At 38.0% G+C, this 13,235-nt stretch overlaps 1 protein-coding gene across 4 annotated transcripts in view; it reads left to right on the forward strand.

Moving 5' to 3' along the window:
• The first annotated feature begins 836 nt into the window (after positions 1–836).
• ctnnd2b (catenin (cadherin-associated protein), delta 2b) overlaps positions 837–13,235 on the forward strand; it is a 64,971-nt gene continuing 52,572 nt past the window's right edge. For all 4 annotated transcript variants that reach the window (XM_016232053.1, XM_016232054.1, XM_016232055.1 and 1 more), the window contains exons 1-2: positions 837–889; positions 2,906–3,018. In XM_016232053.1, the coding sequence (XP_016087539.1) occupies positions 875–889; positions 2,906–3,018 (128 nt within the window). In that variant the 5' untranslated portion in view covers positions 837–874. The remainder of the gene's footprint in view (positions 890–2,905; positions 3,019–13,235) is intronic.

The raw sequence follows: 13,235 nt of genomic DNA on the forward strand, positions 1-13,235 counted from the left end.
CAGATTAAATAGACTAAAATTGGCATACAAACAATTTTTACTCAGAAATTGTACAATTAATTACAAAGAAACAGCAAGTAACGCATTGAATTAGATGTGAAATTTTCAAGTAGAAAGAGTGAAATAATATTTACAAACTACAAACTCCAATAATCTCTGTTTTCTCTTCGAAAAATATTTTTTATATTGTAGTATAGATGCAGAAAAAACAATGCTTTGAATGTTAAAGAATCACCATTTTTGGTCCAGGTGACATGTCTGCTGTCCTAGCCGAGTGCTTTTCTGTCTGTGTGGACTGCTATATTTAACCAACTTTTGTGACAAGTGGAGGCTACTCCCCGCTCAGAGAGCCTGTCCATTGCAGGCTACTGATGCAGACCAGCCTGTTAGGATCCCTAGAGGAAGCACAAAGCTTAGCATTGCACAGTGGAACGGTACTTTTTTTGCTGCCTGGACCCTCAAAAAATACCTCTTTCTCTCTGCCGCTCTGCGATCCTTTCAACGAGACTCCGCATCTCCCCCCTTCTCCTCTTCAGAGTGAAGCACAGATGGCGTCAGAAAGAAGGGAAGAGTTTAGGAGGAGTCGGAAGAGTGACTGGAGGGCAGTGGTATTTGGCTGGCTGGCTGGTGGGAGGGACCCTTTGTGATGCAGTGTTGCATAAATAATGCCAAAGGGGCTCTAAATTCACTGTTGCCATGACGACCTTTGTGCCTGACTGCACTCCACTTTTTGCTTTCCCGCTGGAAGGCAGTCACTACCACTCTTGTAGTTTTTCTAATGACTTTACTCTCCTGATAAGTGGAGATGAATGAAGTCTAGTGGGATAGTGATGCGCAGACATGGCTCTTTCTCAGCGCGGATTGCCTCTGGAGTATGGTACATGTGCCGGTAAGAGCGGTGTTATTTTATTTGTGAAGGCAACAGGTGTTTTAGTGTGGGACTAAAAGCTGGAGTAGTTTTGTTGTTGTTGATGGTTAGATTGTTAGAGTCTAATCAGTTGTTGTTCTCTGTTTGCGGCTCCATCTTGAACATATTGATGTGCAATAAGAAAGGTCAGAGATGATGCTTGTTTGTATTGTAATTGCTGATGCTTTTTCAGTTGCAGAGCTAAGCAGCTTGCCTGTTTGTTGCAAATGCACAGAAATGCGTCTGCCATAAAGTCATTAAGTGAGACTCTAGACTTGTATAATGATTGTTGAAAAGTGTTTGAATGCTGCAGTTAGCGCTTTTAGTTGTCATGGCTCATAGAGCGCTCTTCAACATATTTTTGTAGCCTTCATCTGGGTTTGTGCCCAAAATAGCAGGTGATGCGTTCTGGAGCCCTCTTAGCATTAACCGCTCTGGGGAAGAGGGTCTTTGACCTTGTGGCTGAGTGAACTCATTTCAGCCTTGTCACAAAAGAAGTGGCAATGTCGCATTGGCTGTCGTAGCCCCGGGCGCAGGCACATAGTGCAGTGTTTCTGACTGGATTTTCACAGTGATTACTTTAAACAGGAGCTCTGGGATTTTATCTCTGATTTAGCATTGACAAGTTTGTCATTAAATGTTAAGCAGCGCATATCTAATTAAGAGAGGAGTGGGAGGGGTGTATAGTGCTGGAATGGTCCAGTGACTATCAAAGTTCAGAATAATGCCTTTGGATGTCTGGAGAAACTGTGGAGAAGTTGAAAAGAATGTACTCTTTCAGTTTTTAATCATTGTACTTTGCAGATAGCTGATTCATTATGGCCAGGGCCCAAAATTAAGTATATATATATGCACCACCGTTTAAAAGTTTGGGGTCAGTAAGATACTAAAACTTTTATTCAGCAAGGAAGCGGTAAATTGTGCTAGTAAAGATGTTTACAATATTACAAAATATTTCTATTTTAAAAAATTATTTTGATATTCTTATTCAACAAAGAATCCTGAAAAATGTATCATGGTTTCCACAAAAATATTAGGCAGCACAATTGTTTTCAACACTGAAAATAATCAGAAAAATCTTTTGAGCACCAAATCAGCACATTAGAATGATTTCTGAATGATCTGAAGTAATGACTGCTGAATATTCAACTTTGCCATCACAGGAATACATTACATTTAAATTTTATTTTATTTATTTTTTGAAAATGTAATATTATTTCACAATATTACTGTTTTTACTGTAGTTTTGGTCAAATAAAAGAAGCCTTGGTGAGCAGAAGAGACTTTCTTTTAAAAATCACACGAACCTCAACTTTTTAAACAGTAGTGTATATTATTATTATTTATTCATAAAAAAGGATGCAAAAATACAGCTTCATTGCCAAACATAATAATAATAATAATAAAAAAATTATATAACTAGTATTTACCTGTTTTCTCCTTGCAGCATCATAAAAAGCTAGTTTCCATCTCCCTGTAAAACTCTACCTGTCACAAAAGATGACACATCAAGATTTTGTTCGTAATATATTTGTTTTGAAGGTATACTACAAGTAGCCTTCCGCATATATTTTGCCATGTAGATTTCTGGAGAAGAAAAAATAAAAAGTAAATGTCTTAAAACACACAAGTCGTGACAGATGTTTGCTTTAATAGATGGTTTGTGCGCCCACTTACATCAGCAAGGGTCTGACAGCCATTCTTACAGTTTGACCATGTTTAAATGGCAGTTCCTAATAAAGTTATTGACCTGAGACTAGATTTATGATCATTTTTTAAGAAAGAAAATGCAAGTGCATTTTATCGATATGTAAAGAAAAGCCCTGAGTGGCTGCACAGCCTCACAGTGTCTGTACATCCCACACACACACACACATGCTCTGCGTAGTAGTTACTGGAGCATGTGTAAGTGCACGTGTAGTACATGTTATAGACAGAATCAATTCCATAATTCCTTTAGGGCTTTACACATATGCTCTGTCTGCTTTATGTTTGCAGGAGCTGCAATTTGAGCGACTGACGAGAGAGTTGGAGGCTGAGAGGCAGATTGTTGCCACTCAGCTGGAGAGATGCAAGCTGGGATCTGAGACTGGAAGCATAAGCAGCATCAGGTGGGTCTGGTGGAGCGACACCTCTGCCTTAACTCAATCTGTCTCACAACACCATCACCACTTAGCATCACCACTTAGCACCACACCAGCTAAAACTAAAGATGTTTTTCACACCCTTCAATCTCTCCTTGATCTTCACCATCCAACTTGTCATTAAGCCATCAAATGTCATTAAACGCATGTTTTTTAGTCTCCTCCGCGAAATCCTTTTGATGTCCCTTCCCGGCATACTCCATCATGAATATTTTAGTGTAACCACATTCACAGGAGACTCAGATCTAAATACTAAATTATTTCCCTACTGCAAAGTAAACAAAGGGTTAAGTTGTCACAAGCTTTGAATTCAGCCTGTAATTAAAATCACACCGATACTATAATAAAACAGACTTTATGGGTTATATATGCAATCAGTTTGACCTTTCAGAGGCTGATAAGTGCTTCTAATCACTGTTTACACTCAATGTTCAAATTGAATTGAATGGCTCCATTGTATTGTCCTCTTGTTGTTGCTGCAAAGCATATTTTGTGTGTTTATTCATCTAGCCTGAAAACTCAATATATCAAATGTCCTTCAGCTGTTCAGTCAATAAGACTCCCACATTGCTTGCTTTGTCAGAGAGATTCTGTTGTGCAGGATGATGTCAGGTTTAAAGTTATGCATAATTGGTTTTAGTATCAATACCATCAGTGTGAGCAGAGCACTGGAGACCTCAACCAGGGGGACCCCTGGACCCCCTCATATTGTAGTGCAGCACGTGTAAGCGACCTTGAGAAATTATTATAAAATAGAAAATGTGTAAATTTACTGCTCTACATACTCATATTTCCGTAGCTATTTTGTATTTCCTGGTCTATCACAAGTCATTTTTGCAAGTTCCCCCAAACCCTGTTTTTTTTTTTCATGCAGCAGTTCAGGCGCTTCTCTCCCACATTAGACGAGAGCTGCCAACGGACATGGTTAGACGCATAGAATATTTAATTAGAGTAAAGTGGAGCGGAGACAGCACAGGCAGTGATGATCTGGATGTCAGGTCATCAAATGCTTTTGCTCCTAAGCAGTGGTGGTTCGTGGGTTTTAAAATAGAGGAGGCACACTAATTGTAACGTTATTGGTTATTGTAACGTCTGGGATCCCTGCCGATTATTATTATTATATTATTTGCTTAACCACTTTAAAATGGCCTTTTGGTTGCTTTTAGTCAGAAAATGTAAATAAAAGGACATGCATACAGCAAGATAATATAACTTCACTTACCTGGCCTATCACTTGAAGTAAACATCCATCCCTTCTTAAAAGTCTGTGTTAAAAGAGAGCTGCCTGTTGCGCCATTTAATTAAGCCAACTGCTGTAGCCTATATCCAGCTTAGGCTGTTTTCCCTAAATTTGTACTGTTTGAATGACAGCTTGGTAAATCTGTTGGCAATCAAATATTCAATATCGCTACTCTCTGTGATGATTGGTTGATATCAGAAGGGAGGCTAGCCTACCTTGAGAGGGTTCTTTTCTCAACACTCCTCAGCGCTGAAAGTGAACACTCGATGCTGATTGGCTAATTTTTTACCAACGGAGGCACGAGAGCTCCGCGCTCCCCCTGCCTCCCCCTACCCTTCTCTATCATTAGCGGTTGTAATTACATCAGCAGATTCAGCACATCCGCGATAGAAAAGCGGCGCTTTCACGTTATGATATTACAACTGTGAAATTACAAACAAAAAATACACATTCTGAGACATGAACTGAAATGAATTGTGAATTTTATTAACATGAAATCGTCCTCCTCCCATTTTCACCTCAAAATTATGCCTGCCTCTCCCGACGAGCCGCCACTGCTCCTAAGCCCATGACATGACTTATAAATATACACTACCGTTCAAAATATTTTGGGTTGGCAAGATTTTGCAAGTTTTAGAAAGAAGTCGCTCATGTTCAAAGGCTGCATTTATATTATTAAAAATTCAGTACAAACTATGGCTGTCAATTTTTTCGAATTTAAAATATTCGTCGAATTTAAAATAAAAATCCACATTTGAATGCGAAAACGTTGCATTCAAATTTTAGTTGTGCGTTAAGGAGGCAGGCAGCCTTATCAGTGGCGCACGAGATGCGATGACGATGTAAGTGTTATTGCATTATAATGTTTTTATTAGCCTATCCAGTTGAAGCCACTAGATGCGGCGCTGCTGCATTGTTCATTAAAAATATTGCGGAAATATTGCACTCGCATGTCGCACAAAGGAGCCGCATGTTTAGAAAGCCATGTAAAATGAATACAAGTTTAACTTTGAAAAAAACATATATCGAGACTTTATGGCGGGTTTTTCCCCATATCACTGCATCACATGTTTTTAAATGAAAAATGTACTCTGTTTGATTGACTTTCCGCCTTTTGGAGGAAAACATGATGCTGTTTTTTTATAGTTGTTTAAGCAACTTAATTATAATTGGTTTATAAACATTATTTTAAACATTATGCACTTTTTTTCACAGATAGTCATGTAATCTTATGCTTTGAATAAATGTGCATTAGTAATATTTTGCTCGATGCGCCCTCTTGTGAAGCTTTTCTTCACCGTAACTGAAATTATGCATTTTAAATTCGAATATAATTCGAATTTTGATAATATTTAAGTACACAATTCAAATTTAGTTTTCAGCCATTTTAACAGCCCTAGTACAAACAGTAGTATTGTGAAATATTATTAGAATTTAAAATAACTTTTCTATTTTATAATATTTATATGTATATAGTATTCATATATTATGCAATATATACTAATAAATTATCTTTAATCAAATTTCTTTAAAGCCTGACTGCACAATTTTGAACAGTACTATTGTGCTTTTAGATTGTTATTGGTTAAAGTAATACATTTTTAATGATGTCATCAACCACAGCGTTGTTGCTGATTGAACCTGTCTTTTAAATTTTTACTCAAGCTTGATCTTTTGATTGTTCTTTCATTTATTTCCGACTGTTGGTATGTGTAGTCTTAAAGAGTTAGATCAGATCTCTCCTCAAGACAAATACAGCTTACAGACAATCAAGCTGCTCAAGGCCTTAATAGAAGCTGCTAGTCAAATAACACGGTGCTCCGGTATCTAATCAGGGTTTGCATGGATCTTGATTGGTCTCACAATTCAGGGTTATTTTACTTTGTGGACTTTCTATACCTTAGTTATTTTTCTGCTGTTGTCTGCAACAGTCATATATTTTTCTGTGATGATGTTACTAGGTTACTAGCTGGTGTTCAATTTCAATTGCAAAACAATACTGATACAAAACACTTCACTGACTATTATTTGTTTATTTTTTATAAGACAGCAAGCTGAAAGTCACAGCATCAGGAGGAGCACTGTGGGCTAAAGTGAGCACTTTCAGCCTGTGACCCACTTGTTTAATGAAACATGGGTCTTTTCAAATAGCACTCCATTTTGAACAAACATAATACTGGCCTAGTTCTTCAGCTGTTCTTCAACTGTCTGATACTCAGCAAAAACAAATCTCTGATTAGCCGATGTGCAAAATGCCTCTGCAGTCACAATGGAAATGCCAAGTGAAGTTGTCTTATTGCCTCGAGCAGGACGTCCATCGGTCCGAACCTCGGCACAGCGTCAAACATCTGCTGCTCTGAGTGAGGCCTTTGACTCGATAGTAGACTGTTGAGCCCTATCCTGTAGCGTGGAGTTGTCTCACTAAATGCAGTCTGTCGAGCACAGCGAGGGAGTATTAAGCCAAAGCTGTTTGACTGTTTTTCTGCCAGATTAGTCCACCAGTCTCCTGTGAGCTTGGACTGCGCTGGCACTGTGTACGCGTCTACAATGTGTGCCTCGAAGAGCGATAATGCTTTGTTGGCATGTGGTGTAAATAAGTTGTATTGAGGAGACAATGTGCTTGACAGCTCTAATGCTCTAATCTCACTGTAGTATGAAGAGAAGTGAGAGCTTCTGTCCATACAGTAGGCAACGGGAAAATACTATTATTAGTATCCTGTTTGTAAAGTATGTACATTATTTCAGCATTTGCTGTGCGCAGCAACAAGCTTTTTGTCTGTCCCTGCAGCTAAGTTGGTAGAGTTATGATGCTAGCTACATCATGTATATAAAGTGTGTTACTTGATTGCATTGTAATCTGCTTTGAATAAAAGCATTTGCCTAAATGTAAAAAGGAAATGCATGAATGTGCATCTAGTATCAAATACCCACTTTGTTTGAAATTGCACATGAAAAGGAAAGAAAACATTGAAAGACATGTCCATTGAGACTGTATGGAAATGCATTATATTTCTTTTTACCCTTTAGGTGAAGAGGATACATTTATAGAAAGAAAGATGGTGGGCCAAATTCACTGAACAGTTTTGTGTGCGATATTTCATTGTAAAAATCTGCTTTGTTTTCACTAACCACCAGCAATCTACTTTAACTAGGCTTTAAGTGAGCTGAAATAGCAGCGTGCTGTGGATATGTAAATGAAGTCAAACATGCAGTGTAGAAAAGTGCACTTTAAGCATTATGGAATTGGCAAAGACCAATTCAGGTGCCTGGAACATGGTCTTGGTAAAGTATGTCAGAGTGTGGTAGTATTCTGGAATCTTTTACCTATTGGCTACCTATAGGTGGGGGGGAGTGAATGTACAGCGCACTCTTCCACCTTCAATACCCATGACTGAGGTGCCCTTGAGCAAGGCACCAAACTCCCAATTGCTCCCCGGGCGCCACAGCAAAAATGGCTGCCCACTGCTCAGGGTGTGTGTTCATGGTGTGTGTGTGTGTGTGTGTTCCCTACTAACTGCTGTGTGTGTGTGCACTTGGTTGGGTTAAATGTAGAGCACAAATTCTGAGTATGGGACACCATACTTGGCCACACGTCACGTCACGTCACTTAAACCAACCATCATCAAGAACAGAAAGTGTGCATTATTGCAACATTTTTGGTCCTCTTTGTATCGTTATCTGATTTGCAACATTCCTTCAGTGTTTTGGGTGCAAAAACAATGCAGCATATTTAGTTATAGTTAAACAAAAACTGAAAATTGCAACCCAGGCTCATTTGAAATACGTGCCTCTAAATACATTTCTGCAACACCGTTATTACGTACCTTACTGCATGTTTTGCGGCAGTTTCGAAGTGAAATGTCCAGTGAGTAGTGCTAAAACAAGGGTTCAATATGTGACCCTGGCACTTTTTTTTTTACGTTGATATAGGTACGTATTGCTGTGTTTTTTTTACGTTGCTTCAGGTACGTATTGCGGCGGTTCATAATTCAAATATCCGGGGAGTGTCGCTAAAAGTGAATGATCTATTGTGTTGGAAATATAACACACCTGGAGCAGTGGGCAGCCATATTGCTGCGGCGCCCTGGGAGCAGTTGGGGGTTCTGTGCCTTGCTTAAGGGTCTCACCTCAGTCGTGGCATTGAGGGTGGAAGAGAGCGCTGGTTATTCACTCCCCCCACGACAGTTCCTGCCAGATTTGAGACTCAAACCCACAACCGTCGGGTTACAAGTCTGACTCTCTAACCATTAGGCCACGACTGTATTTGTCTTTGTCCATACAATGAAAGTCAGTGGGTTCCAATGTTGTTTCATTATATGTACAAAAACAGTTCTTGAAAATATCCTCTTTTAGGTTCTTCTATTGTTTTCAACACATACCCATTGAAATTCATCCAGTTGAACCCATCTAGAACTGGGGTAGGGTTAAGGACAATGGCAGTAAGAAACCTTCCCATCTGCCTGTGCACCCAAGGTGTCTGTGCTCAGACAATCCCTCTCCATTCTTACAGGATATTAAGCATATTAAGGGTGTCTGCTGCACTGGCTGACTCACACTAAGTGTCTCCCTATACAGTACGGGGAATACAGAGCGTATTGATTTAGCAAGCAATCTGTCAGGCTTAAGGAGCGATGAAAGCTTCTTCTGCTACCCAACTTCAGTTATAAGCCCGGACTGCTTGATTTCAGCCTAACCGTGTAGACTTAAACCCAGTTTGGTGACTGAGATGCATCTCAATTACTGGGGGCAAACCTGCAGTTATTATATTGAAAGTAGCTTTCGATAACTAGGCTCTGCTGAATGAAAATGACTCTTTGGAAGAGATTTATAATCGTGTATAACAGATTTTGATTCGGATATAGCTGAATTGTTATTGACATTTCTGAAAAGATGTTTAAATAGTAGTTATATATGTAATGTATTATAGTATTTTTATCACCTAAATCTTGTTTTATCATTTAATGTTTTAGGTCTTAATGTGGTTCTAGTGTATTTTTACACAGAGGAAATTGTCTTTTGACTATATTTCCTGCCTGTCATTGCCAGAGGAAGACAGCGACACATACTTGATCTGCCTTGTGACAAAGCCAGCACACCTCTGCCTAGCTTAACTAAGACAGCCTAGCATAGTGTTGATCTCATCCACTGAGCTCTCTACATGTGACATCACTCTCGCTGTCAGCCTAATGACCCACCACATCCTCAGATGCTCTCAAAATAATGTTGCGTCCTTTTAGAAAGTACACTCGCAATAGGAAATGTGTGATTGATCCTGTAATTGCTCAGCTGACTGCTGTTGTCTTAGCCTCATGGCAGCACACTGGGGTTAAATCAATGTTTATTTTTTAGCACTGAGAATAAAGCATGTTTAATTTATTTTTTAAAGGGTTCATATGATGTTGCTAAAAATAACATTATTTTGTGTATTTGGTGTAACGATATGTGTTTATGCGGTTTAAGGTTCAAAAAACACATTATTTTCCACATACTGTACATTATTGTTTCTCCTCTATGCCCCGCCTTTCTGAAATGCATCCATTTTTACAAAGCTCATCGTTCTAAAAAGCGAGGTGTGCTGTGATTGGCCAGCTATCCAGTGCGTTGTGATTGGCCGAATACCTCAAGCATGTGACGGAAATGTTACACCCCTTACCATACTGTGATGCCGTGTCCTGGCCGGAGCGACGAGACAAAAACATTGAAACCCATTATGAACGAGGTATTTGTTGCATCCAGTGGGGACATAATTACGGATTATAATAACTTATACTGTCTTTTTACGCTTTGCGTAACACAGCATCTTCACGACATGGCGGCTGCAGCAACAACAATACTACAGCGAGAATAAAAGTTACACCTTCTTTCTTTGCGTGAACATTTGGGCGGCGTTATACAAATCTTCCCACATCGTGACGTAAACATGTGGGGGTGTGTTAGAATGAGCCGTTTTAGGTAGGCGTGATTTACTCTTAACTTTTATAAAGAATATCTCTTTAGATTTGAGACTTTAGTCTTTGCAACTTTACAGATTTTCTTTATGCACCAAGAGCTTGTAACACTCCAAAGAGAAAGGAAAAATTTAAATCGCATCATGTGACCCCTTTAATTCAAATTAGTCTGGAAACTCCTTTTGAAATACTACAAGTGGAAATACAGTGACCTTGTATAAATATACACACACACACACACACACTCACACACACATATAGACCATGGTATTTCATATAAGTACTACAGTTTTGTATCACATCTAGTGTGACTATATTAAAAGTACTATACATTTTCATGAGGCAGTTTCCAGACGAGAGCCATTTTGTGCCAGCCTGGGCTGCAGAGGTGTCTGGGGACTCGTGTTTATGTTGCTGTGATTTGTAGTGAGAGTATTTTACCTTCATGCCATTCATAGTAATACACTGTAAAAGAGTGTTTGCCATCACAGAGCAGCTGTACAGCATCTGTGCTACACCAGCCATTGCCTTCTTATCCACTGACACAATTCTGCTGTGAGATAGTCAGTCATGATTCAGCACTTCAAGAGGGGCTCTCTCATTACGGGATGTTCTCTTGCACTGGGATTGAAATGTATTCCTCTCTGAGGACTGTGTTACATCTCTTTTGATTTGTAGTGTATCGTATATCAACTCATGAAGAGTCCAAAAGCCCACACAGGACTGTTTCTGCTTTTCTCTTGTCCTTGCTAAACTGACTTTTTATAGAGTGTAGGAGTGCTTCTATTGGCAAAATGACTTAAATTTCAGTCTATTCCTCACAGAAAGATATCGTATGGTTTCAGAAGACTTGGAATATGGTACTTTTATGATACTTTGATAGTACTTTTTAGTCACTTTAGAGCTAAACAGCTCTCATTCTCATTCATTATAAAGAAAGACGTGGGCAAGATAATCTTTTAAAAATCACAGTTTGTGTTTCACTGAAGAAAGTAAGTCAGAATTTACAATTTACAGATTCTTTTCATTTTTGGGTGAACTGTCTCTTTAATCTTGGAACCCTAATTGATTCAATAGATTATGTCTATCAGTCAAGCTGAAAAGTTACATGATACATTGCTCTATATGTTATATCTCACATACAGTACCAGGACTAACAAGGACTATTTTAGTTCCACTCATCTGGAGTTTAATGATGGGTGGCCCGGCTCTTACGGACGAATGCCTTTGCTCCGCACACAATACAATCACATGAAGCCCTTTCACATGCTCTGTCAGACAGCATGGCTTATACAACACACTAAAGACATGGGAAAGTAGTTAGCCCGACCCCCTCGATCAAACACATGTGAAAATCACCAGTTAGATTTGTGTTTATAATCTGAATTTCAACACAAATCTATTTGAGGTGACATTCTGCTTTTTAAGTTCTGTTTATTTTCCATTTAAATTCCTTCTACTCTATATATTATAGGTATATAGCTTGAAATAGCAGGCAGCCTCTCTGTCTTGATGGCATGTGTCTATCTTTCTGTTTGTCAATTGGGAGGCACTAATTGACCCCCAGCGGTTTGGGGCCGGCCTCCTCCTCTCCCTCCCTCTTTCACTCTTTTCACATACATTAGCAGTGAACAAAAGCCGCTCACAGCTTTGTTCCAGCTTTTCATAGCATACTTTCACTCATTCACACCAAAATCTCGGCTTTCTTTCTCCCATGACAATCCAAGGCAAACAGGCTGTAACAAACATACACAAAAAACCTTTTTGTATTACTGCAGTTTAGGCAGCTATAGGTTTTGTAATGCTGGTCCACAAGATGGATTTAAAGTTTAATCTTTTGATTTAAGATTGTGTGTGTGTGTGTGTATATATATATATATATATATATATATATATAATATACACACACTCACACATGCACATTTAATGTGTTAATGCGTAAGAGACTTAATAAAATGAAAAACATACAAATATGTCTAGATTTTTATTTACACTATATTTGATAGACAGACTGAGAAAAATATAAATGTTTCAATATTAATAAAAAAAGTGTAATTAATTTAATGCTCTTAAATGTGTAAATATATTTAATGCAGTATATGATTTGACATTTGACATTATAATACACATACATTTGATGGAATTAAAGGGGTCATATGATGTTGCTAAAAAGAACATTATTTTGAATGTCTCTTTGGATTTGAAACTTTAGTATTTGCAACTTTACGGATCTTCTTTATGCACCAAGAGCTTGTAACACTCCAAAGAGAAAGGAAAAATTGAAATCGCATCATATGACCCCTTTAAAATAAAAATGTATTCAATTATGTATCAGTTATTTATAATAATACATTCTTTACCTGTTTTTAATTTTTATATAGCTCTATATTTATTCTAATATATTTTTATAGATAAATACTGTAGACGTACAGACAGACAGCAAGGTAGATTTTTTTCAAAAATTATTTATTTTAATAAAGTTAAATGTATATATAAATGTATTTAAGGCAGTTAATAATTTACCTATTGGACATTTAAAAATTCTTTAGAATGGATTTATAAATTTAAAGTTGATGCAGATTGGTTAATATAGCATTGCTTATGTGCTGTCCATTGATTTTTATATTTTAATGCCACATTGACCTGGTCCAGAAATGTCAACAGGGAATGCTTGAGTGTTCAACAATGAGTGAAACCACATTGAATTGATGTGTTGAATAAACTGATTTTGTGTAGAAGCTATATAAGAATTTGTCTTACTGCAAACAACAAAAGAAAAATAATTAGCTAAAATTAAGGTGGCGTTTAAGTATCACCTAAACTTAACAGTTAGGAAATATCACCTTTGAGCACCATTAATGGTACTCTTAACAATTCAACAGGTGCCACTGTCAGGTGATATAATTCATTAATTTACCAGTGTTAGCATTGCATTTGTTTGCAGTTCACACCCCTTTGTTTGTTCTTTATTTGACCATGGCCGTGATCTTGTGAAT

The sequence above is a fragment of the Sinocyclocheilus grahami genome, unplaced genomic scaffold, assembly GCF_001515645.1.
Source record: "Sinocyclocheilus grahami isolate Dianchi unplaced genomic scaffold, SAMN03320097.WGS_v1.1 scaffold406.1, whole genome shotgun sequence".
Lineage (NCBI taxonomy): Eukaryota > Metazoa > Chordata > Actinopteri > Cypriniformes > Cyprinidae > Sinocyclocheilus > Sinocyclocheilus grahami.